At 36.9% G+C, this 16889-nt stretch overlaps 1 protein-coding gene and 1 pseudogene across 2 annotated transcripts; one reads left to right on the top strand and one right to left on the bottom strand.

Annotated features, from left to right (window-relative positions):
• Positions 1-3061: 3061 nt before the first annotated feature.
• Positions 3062-3901, bottom strand: LOC125388666 (histone H2A.Z pseudogene; annotated as a pseudogene).
• Positions 3902-8524: 4623 nt separating this feature from the next.
• Positions 8525-13291, top strand: LOC125388895 (olfactory receptor 8B3-like). Of its 2 annotated transcripts, XM_085688537.1 has the most exons (2): positions 8525-8532; positions 12358-13291. In XM_085688537.1, the coding sequence occupies exons 1-2, from the start codon at positions 8525-8527 to the stop codon at positions 13289-13291; spliced, it is 942 nt and encodes a 313-aa protein (XP_085544663.1). The 2 variants fall into 2 exon arrangements, with proteins under 2 accessions (XP_085544663.1, XP_048273204.1); XM_048417247.2 differs by lacking the exon at positions 8525-8532 and having other exon boundaries at positions 12316-13291.
• The last annotated feature ends 3598 nt before the right edge of the window (positions 13292-16889 follow it).

The following is a 16889-nucleotide window of genomic DNA, read 5'->3' as shown; positions in this document are numbered from 1 at the left end:
CTTATTTAGTTGGTTTAGTCAATTACCGTGGGATTCACATTGTATTGGGAAAGTGAAATTTTTCTTGAAGTGCATCAGAATGATGCACAGTTAACAAGGTCACTGGCGTCATTGATGACAAGCTGGTCCGTGTCCGCTGGGAAGAAGAGTCCTCTTATCTTGCCCCTTATTTAGTCATGGCTCCTGCTAGGCAGGCTTTCCAAGATGCTTCTTGCCTATGATGCTTCGCGCCTGTGGGATTCACACTGCCCTGAATAAGACTTCGCAGCCCTGAGCACGCAGAGTAGGAGGGAGGTATGGCAACCTTTCCACTGCTGCTCTCTTCTCCCCCCACCCCACCCCCGTCTACCATCCGTACACTTTGGGTGTTTTGTTTTGGTTTTAGATTTATATTTCCCCTACTTCTCTGTCAGTTTAGTCTGTCTCCTTTATTATCTTTCTGTACAATACTTCTCTTGATCTTCATATACTTTTACCATTTTTAATTTTTATTCATGTATATTATTGTGTGGTGATTTTCCTGCATGTATGTCTGTGCCCCACATGCGTGCAATGCCCCAGGAAAACAGTGAGAGATGTCAGATGCCCTAGAATTGGTATTACAGACAATTAAGGGCATCTGTGTGCTGTTGGTAATCAAAGCCAGGCTCTCAGGTAGACCAGCCAGAACTCTTAACCACTGAGACTTCTCAACTCCCCATTTTCCTTCTTTCTTTAAGACTTTTTCATCTGATCTAGTCAATGATTCAATCTCATGAGAACATTGCCCATCTCATTGCCCATCCCTCCAAATCTTTGGAGGGATGTTACATCTTAGAGGATTTTGCACATTCCTCTTAAAGCCCCTTATCTTTGTGTTCTTTGCCTTATAAAGATCCTGACTGAGGTGTCTGGTGGCTGCAGTTTAGAATTCCAAGTCCCAGGTGTAGGACTCCACCTATATATAAATAAAAGCCTCTTTGTTAAATTTATTCATGGTCAGACTGGGGAAATCTCTGAACTACCCCAGAGCACATTGCAACATGAGGACCTGAGATCAAGTCCTAGAAATTCTTAGAAAAATGTGGTCAGGACTGTCTGTATTGGTAATCTCAGTAGAAGGTAGGAGGCAGAAAGTAAGTCCCTAAGACTCTCTGAACAACCACTAGCCTGCTTAGAGAGTCCCAGCTAATGAGAAAGTCTATTTCAAAATGCGAGGTTACTTAAGGGTTAACACCTGAAGCTTGCATTAATCTTCCAGATAAATGCAAACACATTTACATGAGCACCCCATGCATACCTGCACCAATGCATAAATGTTCACACACACACATACACACACGAACACACAATACTTTTATCAAAATGAGGAATTATAGTAAATCATTATTTAGAAAACAGGCCTGCTCTGCAATAGCACAATTTTTTCAAGATAGCAGATAGACTCAGAGTATCTAAAATAAAAAATAAGACTCAGATGAGCTAAATTGGGAAATAAACAAATAATTTAAAATATTCAGTTAGTAAAGGCAAAATAACACAGGGAAAGGACATAAAATAGTTAAGATTTATTGTTCGTTCACGTTGTAGAAACTTATTTTATCTTCATGGCACTCTTGTGATGTAGCATACAACAGAACTTCTGTTTGACGTATGAAGAAAATACCCAGATTGTTAGATCAATTATCTGAACTCCACACATTATCAGGGAATCCACTGTATTACCTGTCTGGAACTATACTGCTACTACCATGACAATGCAAATGCAAAAGGAGTTCAGACTCATCAGGAGAAAAGTAATTGTTTTTGCTCTGGCAATAATCATCAGCAGTAAAATTCACAGTGACAAAGTGTTTAACATATTATTACAATATGTTAAAAAGCAGCAAGTACATAAAATAAAGCTTTAAGTTATAATGTTATGTGTTTACACGCTACTCATTAGGATCATAAAGTTATTTGTAGCAATTTTACTGAATCAGAATTTCCACACTCTGATGTGAGGTGTTAGGAGGTTCATATACAGTAAAAAGAAAGGCTGGTGATGGTTTTATTCTCATGATCGGAAGAGTGAATTAACTTCTTTCCTGGTAGGAACTCAAGAGATTTGTTTTCTTGTTAATAAAAGCCACATGAAGAAAAATAACTGCTAATTAGGAATAGGGTAAATACAGTTATTTTCTGTTAACTCCATGGGGTACAAGTTTTCAGGTAGAATTTCCAAGGAATTTAAGAGGCTAGAATCACATGAGGGGATGATTGCATATCAAAAGGGAAGCAGATACTGAATTCTTGAGAATCCCCAGCATTGTAAATATTTTGTTGCTTTAAATGAAACTGGTTCAAAACACTACAACAAAGTAAACGTTCTAATAAACAAATTGATATCATCTAGCTTAAATTGCAATATAAAGATCCTAGAGAATCTCTACACCAGAAAAGAAACTGCTGTCAATGGTAATGACCTCAGACCTTGGCGAATACATTTGAGATGAGACTCAATTTTATTTACAGACTTTCACTAAGTACCCCAAACTAGAACCCACTGTACCACTCAGGCTGGTTTCAAACTTGCACCAACCCTCTATCATTCATTCTCTTAGTGCTGGGATTATCCAAGTGTACAATGATGCCTGAAAAATAGCTAGTTTTGAAGAGTCCTTTTGACACCATGTTCTCTTGCCAAAAGTCTAGCTAAAGAGACAGAGGTAGACATGCTGTGTGATAGCACCACAGTCTAATTTCCTCTTTTATTCATTATTCTGCTTGAAGTATCATTGCCAGTGCTTGAGTGTCTGTTTGGGCTAAGATAAAGGCTACATTTTCAATGATAGTGCATGTGACAGGAAAGAACTTGTTTCTCCTGAAACATTATTTTACAAATCTCCCACACCCATGCCAGATTGCTTCCCTTGAGAAGTATACATGAAGGACAAGTGAACATTCGTATCTCTTGTGTGTTTGCATTTGCACAAATATATATTCCTGTATTTAAAGGGTAGATACTGACACATGTTGCTTTCCTCAGTTATTCTCCTCTTTTCTTTCCTTTTTTTCTTTTTTTTTTTAAGCAGGTTTAAAACTAGTTTGGGATATGACCTTTATTGAGCTTATCCACCAGAGTGGAAATAATGTCTGTACAAAACCAAATGTTTATTACTATAACTTCTGCATCACAATTTAAATCCAAACAAGTTTTTTAAAAACAGTTAACTCAATCAAAACCCACTACTTCAGAATCGATAGCTTCTTTGAAGGCACAGTAACACTTAAATATGGTTAAGACTCGAATGCAGAAATTTGGTTGGTTTGGAAGGCTAACTAAGCCTCCAACTTGCTCAAATAGAATTACAAAAGGCAAAATTGTGTTTTTCACAGAGATCAGTCCACTGGAATCACTGACACTGGACAGCTGTTAAGAACAAGAGTCCTGAGATAGTAAGAAATCCAGGCATCCTTAGACGGTCTTCTGTTGTCCCTTCTTCCCAATCAGAGACTTATGGATGTGCGGGATGACACCACCACCAGCAATTGTAGCCTTGATCAGAGTCCAATTCTTCATCTCCACGAATAGCGAGCTGCAAGTGACGTGGGGTGATGCGCTTTACCTTTAAATCTTTTGATGCATTTTCTGCCAACTCTAGTACCTCTGCAGTGAGGTACTCCAGGATGGCTCCGCTGTACACAGCGGCGGTGGCGCCCACATGTCCGTGGCTGGTTGTCCTAGATTTCAGGTGTTGGTGAATAGTAAGCCGGCTCGCTGCGAGTGGGAAACCGCCTTTGTCTTGGCCTTTCCGGAGTCTTTTCCAGCCTTACCGCCAGCCATCTCGGACCGTGATGAAGATCGGATAAGCGAGAAAGAGTCGAGGCCAGGCGGACGCGCAGCGAGATCCCGGCGCCCACTCCTCCGTCGGACCGCGATTCAAACTGCCTCCTTTTTTTCTTTTTGAGAAAGCATCTCACTGAATCCCATGGTTGCCAACTAGCCACAGGATATATACTCTCACTGCATGCCCAGCACAGAGATTATAACTACCTGTTGGGTACATAACATAGGTGCTCATGTTATGCAACAAGTATTTTACAGACTGGGCAATCTCCCAACACACACATTCATTTCAACCAGTTAGTTTGAGGTTTGTTTGCATTTTAAACATGTAACTTAGTACTAATAGATACACTTATACATTGTGAATGTCTTTAACCATTATTACAAAGAGATTTGATTGTCAACTATATGTGTCTAGAATGTAGTCCATGAAAATAAACAGAAAAGTAAAAAAGCAATTAATATTGAAGAGTTAACATGGATGGCCAGGTCAAGGAGCAATTATAATACATGACTAATTGCCTGACCATTTGAACTAAAGAAATTAAATTTAAAGAATATAACTTTTGCAATCCTTAAGTCAATATATAATAGATATATCTCTATCTATATATACCATTATCACTATGATCACACACAGTGGTTATAAACAATATTAGCAGATTATTCAAAACTGTATAAATGGTTTAAATATGATTATCAATTTAATTTATAGAATATTGTCCCGCGCTACCATCTCGCCAGCAAGAACGACGCGGCACACTTAGGATCCTTCTGCAGAAAAGCTTTAATGCGTCTTGAGAGAGAGAGAGCATAAGCTTCCAAAGCGGAAACCCAGAATGAGGGGAACCCGTCCCTTATATAGGAAACAGTCCTCGCTTCGGACGTGTCACTCTTGGATTGGTCCGCTGCCCATCAACCCAGATGACGCCTCGGGAGTAGGCAGGGACAGCAGCAGTGGAAAGTTATTAAAGGCGTGTGCTACAACACCTTGAACTCACAGAGATCTGTCTCTGCCTCCCAGTCATAGGGATTAAAGGCGTGTACTACCACACCTTGAGGTCACAGAGGTCAATCTGCCTCTGCCCCTTGAAGTCAGAGGTTAATCTACCTCTGCCTCCCTTGTGTTGGGATTAAAGGTGTGTACTGCCACACCCTGAAGTCACAGAGGTCAACTACCTCTGCCCCTTAAAGTAATGGAGAATGTGGTTGCAGCCCTCCACAGAATATAAGATTGGTTTTGCTGTGGGACAATGGTCTGTACCCTCTCACTTGTATTATATTTAATAAAATGCTGATTGGCCAGTAGCCAGGCAGGATGTAGAGGCAGGGAAACCAAGCAGGAATTAGAGGCAGGGCAATAAGAACAGAAGAACTTTGGGAAAAGGGAAGCTCAGTCTCCAGTCGTGACCCAGATACAGAGGACACAAGATGTGATTGCCTCGCCAAAAAAGGTACCAAGCCACGTGGCTAACACAGACAAGAATTGTGGGCGAAAATAAGTTATAAGCGTTAATAAGAAGGCTGAGATACTAGACCCATCAGTTTATAATTAATGTAGACCTCTGTGTGACTTCTTTGGGACTAATGACTGCAGGAACCAGGCAGTACAAAAACCTCAGTCAACATGGTTTGTTATCAACAAATCATTAAATATATTCACCTGTATTAACACAAGGAATTACAAAACTTTCTGGCCATCTTGATCGATGTAAAAAGGGTAATTAGCTAAATGAAGCCTCTTCTTATAATAAAGACACACAACAAATTAGTTATAAGTGAAAAATTTCTCATCCTAATAAAGATCATATACAGGAAGCCTGGAAGCCATGGTTGTGGAGAGGTAGAGGGAACAAGAAGAAAAGGATTCTCACTCCTAAACTTCTGTTCCTGACAAAGCTGGGAGTTCTAGCCCTGACATGTATCCCAGGAAAGTAAATTAAAGGCATCAATCATGAGCTCTAATTAAATTGAAGGGAACAAAAAGTTAAATTGTCTCTGCAAATAAAATGATATTAAGTCTACACAGTCTTAAAGGCAGAACTGAAAAAGATGCTAAAAATGGCAAAGAAATTCAGTGACATTTCAGAACACAAAATCAAACAACAAAAAAGAATTGCATTTAGACATTATCAACACATACGTCTTAGTTAGGGTTTCTAATGCTGTGAAGAGACAGCATGATCACAGGAACACTTAGGAAGGGAAAATACTTAATGGTGTGCTTCACATTTTCAGAGGTTTAGTCCATTTCAACACAGTAGAGCATGGTGCACACAGGCAAACATGGTGCTGGTGAGGTAACTGAGAGTTCTACCATCTAGTACTGATGTACTGGTCATAGAAAGTAATCTCAGATACTGAATTGCATTTTGAGCATATGTGAGATGTCAAATCCCATCTCCACAGTGGTATACTTCCTCCAACAATACCACACATACTCCTACGAGGCCACCCTTTCTAACAGTGCCACTCCATTTGAGGACCATTTATTTCAAACCATGACAACATATAAAAATTAAAATTAAAAATTTCTTTATAATAACATTAAAAATAGAAATAAATTTAACAAAAGAAATAAAAGGCTCAAATCATTATTGAAAGTAAATGAAGGTGACTTACAAATAATTGCAGGGTAATCCATGTTTATAGTTCAAAAAAGTATTAATAAAATACTTTACATATTTAATTAAATTCCTATTGAAGTCTTAGTGGCACTTTTTACAAACTACAAATTACTAAATTGGCTTAATAAAACACTGATTGGTCAGTAGACAGGTAGGATGTATTGGTGGAACAACCAGACAAGAAGAATCTGGGAGGAGGAAAGGCAGAGAGAGATACAGTCATCAGCCAGACTCAGAGGAAGTAAGATGAGAATGCCATACTGAGAAAAGGTACCAAACCACATGGCTAAATATAGATAAAAATTATGGGTTAATTTAAGTTGTAAGAGTTAGTTAGTAACAAGCCTGAACAATAGGCCAAACAGTTTATAGTTAACATAAACCTTTGTGTATTTCTTTGGGACTGAATGAGTGTGGAACCAAGTAGGACAGAAACTTCTGGATAAAAAGTTGAGACAGCATATTCCTAGGTTTAATATACATTAAAAAACCATAATACTACAAAGATTTCCATATGTTAATAAATCAAGGTAGAGTCCTGAAATAAACCTACACATCTACAAAGAACTCACAGTTTTTACAAATCAAGAACAATCAAGAACAAAATAAGGATGTTTATTTTACCCTATAACATATAACAGGGTAGAAATAACTGAATATTTATATGTGGAAGTTAGAAATGCTGTTATATGGTTTTTATATAAAAATCAGTTCAAGGTGTAGGGCTATGTGATTGTTGTCCCAAAACATGGGATGCTTTTGGCAAGAATATTTGAGCCAGATTTTTGGAGAGCAGCCTATGTAACAGAGCAGCACAAGACATCAAAAATGGGCAGTGGATGAAATGTCAAGAGACTACAGAAGACAAACCAATAAAACTTTAGTTTATCCAGATACGTGGTGAACATCATCAGTCCTAGGTATGGTGTTATTAAGATTTCCATGTATGACAAATGGTGTCTGTTAAGTCATTCCAGGAAATGAAAGAAGACAGAAGCTGGGAACTCTTGAACACTGGTCAGAGGATGTAAATTGAATGGATGTTTAAGACATACTGAGTTTGAAATGTACATGAAATATTTAGAAGAACCTGTGTAATAGACAGACATATGAATATAAAAATGGAAAAATAAGCCCTAGGAATACAAAGTTATGATGATTTAAATGTACCAATTTTCTTTTTCCTGGATTTTAATGACTTTAGCCTCACTGAAACTTTCTTCACAAACCCAGACTTCCTCACATATATTGTGTAATTTTGTTCCACTTTCTACTTCTTAAATACCAGCGTGATTTACTATTTTACCTCCAAATGGAGTGGCACTCCCCACTCTCTTCAAACACTAAAGTATATTTGTCATTTTAAAATTAACATTATTTAATTTGTTATTAAATAAATAAATTATTTATTTTATTATTAGGGGAATTATTAGGTTGATATTGTTTTTATTGAATGTTTTATCCAGGAAATGGAAGTATATCAGGTTATTTAATACATACATAAAATAATTTTAAACCATTTAAAAATACATAAAATAGACACAATTATGCATAATTCTACATATTTCTAAGTGACTAATATTTTCAAAGTTTTCTTATGTTAGTATACCCATTTTAAAAAGTGGTATAATTCTATACATACAACATGAGTTGATTTTATCACCCAGCATATTATAGTCATTTTCCTTGATTAGTAACTGTCTTTGAATATTTATATACACATCTAAAATTTTGTTCTAAAATACAGAAAATTAATTGGATATATTTGTGGTGTATATTTTTGGGCATATTATGCAAGTGTGTACTTGCCTAAATTTTCTCCACTGAAATAACCTACAGTGAGAAAACTCATCAAATCAACATACTAAATCCAACTAACATATGTGTTTGTTCCAAATACTCAATGTTTTTCTATTTCTTTCATTTAGTTTTTGAAAAGTTTTAATTTCATTGTGTCTCAGATAGGCCTATTTTGCTTGTTTTTCTCATCACCCTATTTGTCAATATGGCTGAAAAATTGCTTATTTCAAAATATAGTCCTTCATTATTTCACGACATTGGTATGTTCTGAGAAATTTAACTGGAAATGATGCTATTGTGTGTCAGGGCCCATATGCCCCAACATAGAAACTATTTTCCCTAACTGGACCAGTACGGAGGCACGAGAAATAATGAGACACAGTTCACAGTCATAACGGAAGGGCATCTCAGGCTTCATCCATTCCATTGGCATGGTCTCAGAGTACTTTCTTCCCGATCCTGAGCGGGCACACAAACATCTAGTCCCATAAAAGCCATTGAAATGCTTTAAAGCCAGAGTTTGCACTGGCTGCACAGCCCAGGAAGCCATGTTTTAAAATGACACAGCTTTTTTTCTGCCGCTATTGCTGAAACAGGAAATCTCTCTACAGCATGTCCTAGCAAACAGCAAAAAGCTGTGTTAAACTCTCTTTCCCTTTTTTTTTTTTTTTTTTAAGCCCTCTCAGGTTTTACGTGGAGTTCATTACCACGCTGGGCGCCAAAAGGAAGGAGCAGGCTGCATTCCCGCCGCCCGGATCCCAGCTAGCTTACACCCGAAATAATTACACGGAAACTGTATTCTTTTAAACACCACCTGGCCCATTAGTTTCAGCCTCTTATTGGCTAACTCTCACATCTTGATTAACCCATTTTTTATAATGTGTGTAGCACCACGAGGTGGTGGCTTACCGGGAAGGATCTTAACCTGTGTCCATCTTGGAGAGGAGAGCTATAGCATCTGCCTCATTGCCTTCTTCCCAGCATTCTGTTCTGTTTACTCCACCCACCTATGTATGTTCTGACCTATCAGGCCAAGCAGTTTCTTTATTAATTAATCAATGAAAGTAACAAATAGACAGAAGACCCTCCTCCATCACCATAGTTTTATGTTATTTCAGTTCTGTAAGAAATTGTCCTTCATCTTAGAATATACAAAAGCTTGTGTATCCTGACTATTATACTTATTATTGTATGATGTAATTTACAAAATATTGTAATTCATTTATTTTGTATATGTTTCTAAGTCTATAATGTCTGTGTGCAGTCTTTCTAAAGAATAAACACACCTTGCAAATCTGTATTTTTCAAATCTTGAAAGGCTTATTTATAAATATCTTAGATGTTTTACATCGAACAAAAGTGATTGAAGTTTTGTGTATGAATATTAAATGTAATGCTATTTAATAAGTAATTTGAGGTGAAGATTATTAACCTTTAAAATTGGCATCATATATATTTACTGTAAATAATAAAATATGACATAGGAATATTTGCATATAAAACCGTTGACCATACCTCTTCACTTCTCATTTTCATGTCTATATCTCAGTGTTTATTAGTCCTCTTTTTTATGATACATTCATATCATATGTACATATAAAATTTTATTCTTATTTATAAAATCTATTAACAACCAGACATAAAAATAGTATTTGACTTACTGATACTGGACTAATTTACAGATTTTTACATAAATGTAGCAATAAAAATAAAAAAGAGATAATTAATTTAGTTAATTTGGAGGTAGTTAATTGGTAAACATGTGGATGCTTGGAGTAAACAAGTGAACTGGAAAAATAATTCATTTACATTTTATTTTTATTCTTTTTATTAAAGCATTTTAGAGTTTTTATTTATCTAATATCTTTTTTCTTTTTTTAAACTTAAAATATCATTGCATATTTTTTCAATATCCTTCCCAGTCTCCAACCCATCCCATTTCTAACCCTTCCCATGCACACCTTCTTGCTCTCTCTATATACTCAATGTTTCTTATTTCCTTAATTGTTGTTACACACACACACACACACACACACACACACACACATATATATATATATATATATATATATATATTCCTAATTCCTAAATATAATCAATCAGTCCAAGTAATGTTACTTACTTCCTTTTATGAGTTTACTGCTGACCCCTTGATTTTAGAAAACCATCTTAAGCATTTTTCTTCCCTATAACAGACTATTTATATCACTTCCAAAATGCTTTAATTGTTCTTAGTTCTTTGTCAGGGGTTGAGACCCCTTGAGATCTCCACTTTGTAGTGAGGGGCTGCGGGCAGGCCTGCTTTTCATCCTGCCCAGCTCCCGCACGGCTAGCTTAGCCCCAGAAATAATAACACATAAGTTGTATTCATTTAAATACTGCCTGGTCCATTATCTCTACAGAGTTAGTTACTGGCTAACTCTCACATCTTGATTAACCCATTTCTAATAATCTGTATCACACCATGAGGTGTGACTTACCGGGAAAGATTCAGCATGTCTGACCTGGTGGCTGGCTCCATGGCGTCTGCCTCGTAGCCCTCTTCCCAGCATTCTGTTCTGTTTACTCCGCCTACCTAATTTTCTGTCCTATCAAGGGGCCAAGGCAGTCTCTTTACCACTTTCCATGTGAGCAGGTCTCCTAGTATCATATTTGTTCAGGAGAGTATTTTCTAAATAGCATCTGTGATGTTTATGGTAGTTCAGCACTGGAGATGACTCAATAAACACTCAACAATTTTCAGACACAGAATTTAGTCAGGAGTGGGACCTGTGGTTAATTCTCACTTTACTACAGAAGTAGGAGAGAAAGAAACTCAAACTTAGATTTCCCATCAGATCTCAAAATAATTGGGAAGGCAAAGGGCTATCTCTCTATCAACACTGAAGGATACATGTTCTCTAGAGTGAATGAAAAGGATGCGTGTAATTGTGGGTCCCTCAGGAAATTAGGATCGTGATCCAGAGTGTAATTCCCTATCCTCAGCTCCTTCTTTGATTTATTTGTTTTCCTCTGACAAAGAGTCTAGACATTGTTCTGTGCTTCTTATAGTCACGCATATCCTGAGATTACTTCCTCTCTTTCATTCTTTCTTGCTTTCAGAAAAGACTCAAAGCTTTAATGAGAAATAAAGTTTTGCAATTTGGAAATGTGTCCAGGAAAATTAAGTCTTGGGTCTATCTTCTTTGAATGGAAAGATCTAAAACCTTTGAATATGGGATATTTATACCCATGAGCAAGGATAAATGGGAAAGTAAGCGATTTCCAAAATGTGGAATAAAAATTGTGAGTTTCTGAATTTAAAGCATGCAAACAGTCTTTCTTTATTTTTCTTTTGTTCATTCTTTCTTTTACTTCCTTTCTCTCCTTTTTAAACTAAATATTTGTCTTTCATTTTTATTTTGTCAAAAATAGATTTTTTTGCCACATAAGTTATCCTGATAACAGTTTCTTCTCTTCAACTCTTTGGAGATTCTCCCTATCTTCCCTCCATTTCAATTTCATATCCTTTAAGCATTTCTTAATATATTATGGACTTGAACAAGTATCTCCCTTTTCATTTGTCAAGTGAGACTAAAGTAAAGCCAGCAAAAGAAAGGATTCAGGGAGATCAGAGAATGGTAGGAGGTGTCAGTTGTTACTGGAGCTGCATTATCTCTACTGGGGTTCTCCTGCATGGTCAGAATTCAAGTTTTCCAGAGCCATGACTCTGTGACAAAGGGGACAGGAAACATTCTCTCCTTGCCTCTCTCTTTTTCTTTTAGTTTTTTATTCATACCACAGCAAAGTTGGAACTTCAACAGCAACCAGCAGTGTAGCATACATGAATCTGCTTCTATGTTTATTGTTCTTCAGATTGCAGTATATAAAGACAGGAGATAGGAGAGGGTTGAATCAGTCTTAGTGTATTCTTTAAATTTTTCATAAATAATACTAAAATGTGGTACCATTGGAAAACATACTAAGTAATCCATGTCTGACAGAACAAGTTGAATCTGTATTAGTCTGAACTAGAAGAAAAATTTCCAACATAGACCTCACAGGTGGGAAGGACTCATGAATAGTATAGATCATCCTCTAATACAGCTCTATTTTCCATGTCCACAGATTCCCTGAGAGAAGAATGAACTCAGCAAATTTCTCTTTGGTGACTGAATTCATTCTGGTAGGACTAACAGAAGAACCTGAACTTCAAATGCCCTTGTTCTTTCTCTTCCTAGGAATGTATCTTGTCACTGCATTGGGAAATTTCTGTTTGATAATTCTAACTGTGCTGAATTCTCACCTCCATACCCCTATGTATTTTTTTCTGTTTAACTTATCCTTTATAGACATTTGCTATTGTTCTGTATTCACTCCCCAAATGCTTATGAACTTTATATTAAGGAAAAATGTAATTACATACTCAGAATGTATGACCCAACTCTATTTCTTTATCTTCTTTGCTGTTTCTGAGTGCTATGTGTTAACTTCAATGGCCTATGATCGCTACATGGCCATCTGCAATCCACTGTTGTATAATGTTGTCATGTCTCCTAAACTGTGTTTGAACCTTATGCTTGGTTCCTACTTTATCTCATTTTCTACTGCTGTGACTCACACTTCATGCATGCTGAGACTGACCTTCTGTGATGCCAACACCATCAACCACTACTTCTGTGATATTCCTCCTTTGCTCCAACTCTCTTGCTCGAGCATATATGTCAATGAGATTGTGATTTTTGTGGTTGTGAGCATCAACATCATTGTTCCTACTTCAACTGTCTTTATCTCCTATGGTTTCATTCTTTCCAGCATCTTCCACATCAGTTCGTCTGAGGGCAGGTCCAAAGCCTTTGGTACCTGCAGCTCCCACATTCTTGCTGTTTCTCTGTTCTTTGGATCAGGTGCATTTGTGTATTTCAAACCCTCCACAGATGGATCTATGAATGAAGGGAAAATATATTCTGTCTTTTACACCAATGTGGTTCCCATGATGAATCCTTTAATCTACAGCTTGAGGAACAAAGATATTAAAGTTGCCCTGAAGAAAACGTTGATCAGCAGGATCTTCTGATTGTGCAAATTTGTCTTTATGCCTCATATTTTGTGTGCTAGTCCTCTTTTCTCATCTGTTTAGAATAGGATATCTTGTTTTTCACTGATGGATTTCCCAGATTACTAGCCCATTCACATCTAAAAATTCTTCTCTTAGTAACACTGAGATGTCAGATTTGCACTATCACATTAGACTTTATATGGATTCTAGGGATCTTAACTCAGGCCCTAATGCTTGTGGATCAAGAGTTTTACTCAATGAGTCTCTGAAACAGTTTTTTTAAAATGTAGATTATTTTTCTCAGTTGTTAAAGAGTAAATTCACATATTTATGACATAGGTGTGCTTATTTATTGTCACAAAACATCTTACCTTAAGATCTTGTTTAATACTTTGGTCAAGGAAAATTTTGCAATACAGAGTTAATAAATATTTCTGTTTTACAATAGTCACATCTTTGTGTAAATTACACAATATAGACAAAGTTTATTTAAGACCATTTCAGAAATTGTTAAAAATTCTACACAAAACACAGCCAACATTCATCTGAGTTGTTTTTATACGTTTGTTTATGAGAAGAGTGCTCATGGGTTTTCCATTTCTATGAAGAATTACAATGGGATTTTAATGAGGATTTTAATAACTCTATAGATTTTTTGTAATGGTAAGCACTTTCACAATACTAGAATTGCCAATCCATTAGTATGGGAGGTCTTTACATTATTTAGTAATTTCATTTCTTCTTCAGTGTCTTAAGTTTCTTATAGTGCTAGTAAACTGCACATATAAAAAGAAGATGACAGCAATACAGTTTATGTTGTCATGATTGCATGTAGATATGACAAATTTGTACAACAGAAATATAACACATTTAATGAAGGTACATAATGAGGTATACGTAACAATCTTTAAGGAGCCTGGTGTATCTGTCATGTTAGCAATTAAAGGAGACAATTTGCTCCCCAGGAGAGGATGTAGAGAAGAGAGCAGATGTTCTAAATTTCATTTCAATAACATATTACCAATGCAAAATAAGAAACCTTGTAAACAATTGAAAAGCACAACGCTAGTGTAAATTTTACTTATCATTTGAAGAAATATCTTCCATTATTTGATAAAAACTATACATGCATGATCTTAATGAAAATAAGGGAAAACATCCAAGGATTCCATTAACATTATTGTTAAATAATGCTATGATTGCATCATAATATCACAGAGAAGGAGAAACAGCGAAAATGGTAACGCTCTATTGTACCTTTATCCAACTGTGCTACAGATTCTGCTTATGAAGATTTGCCAACGTGAATAAAGTGCTAATTAAAGGGAATTTTTTTTGAAACCCTTTAGAGGGAATGGGTCTTTGTAATTTATAGAGTGCAACTGAGTATATTTATTAAAAGAAAACAAATAAAATTAAGAAAAACTATGTTTCAATGCTGCATTCTTTAACAAGTTATTAAGAAAGAAAATAAAATCAAAAGAAAATCCTATACTTTTTTTAATTATTTATTTATTAAAAATTTCCACCTCCTCCCCACCTCCCACTTACCTCCCACTCCCCCTCCCCCTCCCTCTCCAATCCTAAGAACAGTCAGCCTCCTCGTGGAAAGTCCAAAGTCCTCCCACCTCCATCCAGGTCTAGGAAGGTGAGCATCCAAACAAACCAGGCTCTAGTAGGGCAGGTGTATACTCCATTGATGATAGTGGAAGGGGTTGACTGAACATTCTGAAGGTCTACCAACTCCAACCTTTCTTACATAGTGTAGGAAACTCACCAATATTGACAGGACACAAAAGGCACAGTTACTGGCTTAGCTATACTGGGAAGACTGTTTGTGTATATTTATAACATGGAGGCAAATCATTGTTGACTTTGATGGCTATGAGATGTTGATAAACTGATATTATTATGTCTTCATATCTATTTCCTTTCTATCTGTTTCTGTATCTGACTACCAATCCATCTTTCTGTTTATCTACATTGAACAAAATGTCTCTGACAGCCAGTTAGCCCAAATAATTCAGAGGCTTCTGTGATTTCAAGCTTAGGATGGTAGTATCTTGATTGGTCAATTTAATTTTCTTTTACACATTAAAACTAGTATGGGACCTTTAATAACTACTGAGATAATAAGCTTTCAAAAGAATCTTATACATTTCAAATGATATAAGTCAATTAAAGTTGAAATTAAGAACTTTTCTACATGAAATAGCTATAAAGTTTGCAACCCTACTAGACTCTCATCTATGATTTCAAGTGAGTGCAGGATGACACACATTTGGGGGTTAGTGTTGCACCATTTAAAAACAGCAATGTTCACGAGGGTGCAGTTATAGAAGGACCAGAAGGGACAACTTTTCAAGGTAGAAATTTTAAAGTAGTAATACAGTTTTCTAAGAGTATCTAAATAAATTACAAATTGTTAAATTTTTACTAAAAATTCTTCATTTAAATGAGTAGGCCAATAGGAGCATTATTAGATACTATTTGTTTATTTATTTATTATTTTTTATTAAAAATTTCCACCTCCAACACTCATCCATTGTGGGTGGGAATGCAAACTTGTGCAGCCACTGTGGAAATCAGTGTGGCGGTTTCTCAGGAAACTGGGAGTCAACCTCCCTCAGGACCCAGCAATTCCACTCTTGGGAATATACCCTAGAGATTCCCTAACATAATACAAAAGCATTTGTTCTACTATGTTCATAGCAGCACTATTTGTAATAGCCAGAACCTGGAAACAGCCTAGGTGCCCCTCAATAGAAGAATGGTTAAAAAAGGTGTGGAACATATACACATTAGAGTTTTACTCAGCGGTAAAAAACAATGACATCTTGAATTTTGCATGCAAATGGATGGAAATAGAAAACGCTTTACTGAGTGAGGTCGGCCAGACCCAAAAAGAGGAACACGGTATGTATTCACTCATAAGTGGATTCTAACCATAATTAAAGGTCTTTGAGCCTGTTATTCGTGATCCTAGAGAAGCTAAATAAGAAGATGAACCTGAGGAAGATTATTTAGCTATCCGCCAGGAGGTAGGAAATAGACAAGAGTCCCAGGTAACCTCCGGTGCATGGGGGGGGGGTTGTTGGAAGGGGAGAGGGTTAGAGAGAAGGGAGTAGGGGAGGAATGGGTAAAGCTAGGTGGCCTGGGATGGGGGGAGGGAGGAAGGATGAATATGGGATCAGGGAAGAATATATTTCAACTAAGGGAGTCATTTTAGGGTTTACAGGAGACTTGATTATATATGGGATCCCAGGTCCAAGGAGAGATCCCCAGATTGTTCTCTGGACAGAGGAGAGGGTGCCTGAACCGGCCTTGACCCATAACCATACGGATGAATATTTTGCTTATCACCATAGATCCTTCATCTGGCGAAGGACGGCGATACAGACAGAGACCCACATTGGAGCACCGGACTGAGCCCCCCAAGGTCCAAATGAGGAGCAGAAGGAAAGAGAACGCGAGCACGGAAGGCAAGATCAGAGGGAACCTTCATCCGACGATGGATGGCGATACAGATAGAGACCCACATTGGAGCACCGGACTGAGCCCCCCAAGGTCCAAATGAGGAGCAGACGGAGGAAGAACATGAAAAAGGAAATCAGGA

The sequence above is a fragment of the Myodes glareolus genome, chromosome 4, assembly GCF_982192425.1.
Source record: "Myodes glareolus chromosome 4, mMyoGla1.1, whole genome shotgun sequence".
In the NCBI taxonomy this organism is placed as follows: domain Eukaryota; kingdom Metazoa; phylum Chordata; class Mammalia; order Rodentia; family Cricetidae; genus Myodes; species Myodes glareolus.
The sequence above is the reverse complement of the archived record's forward strand: the minus strand, read 5'-3'. Positions and strand labels throughout refer to the sequence as shown.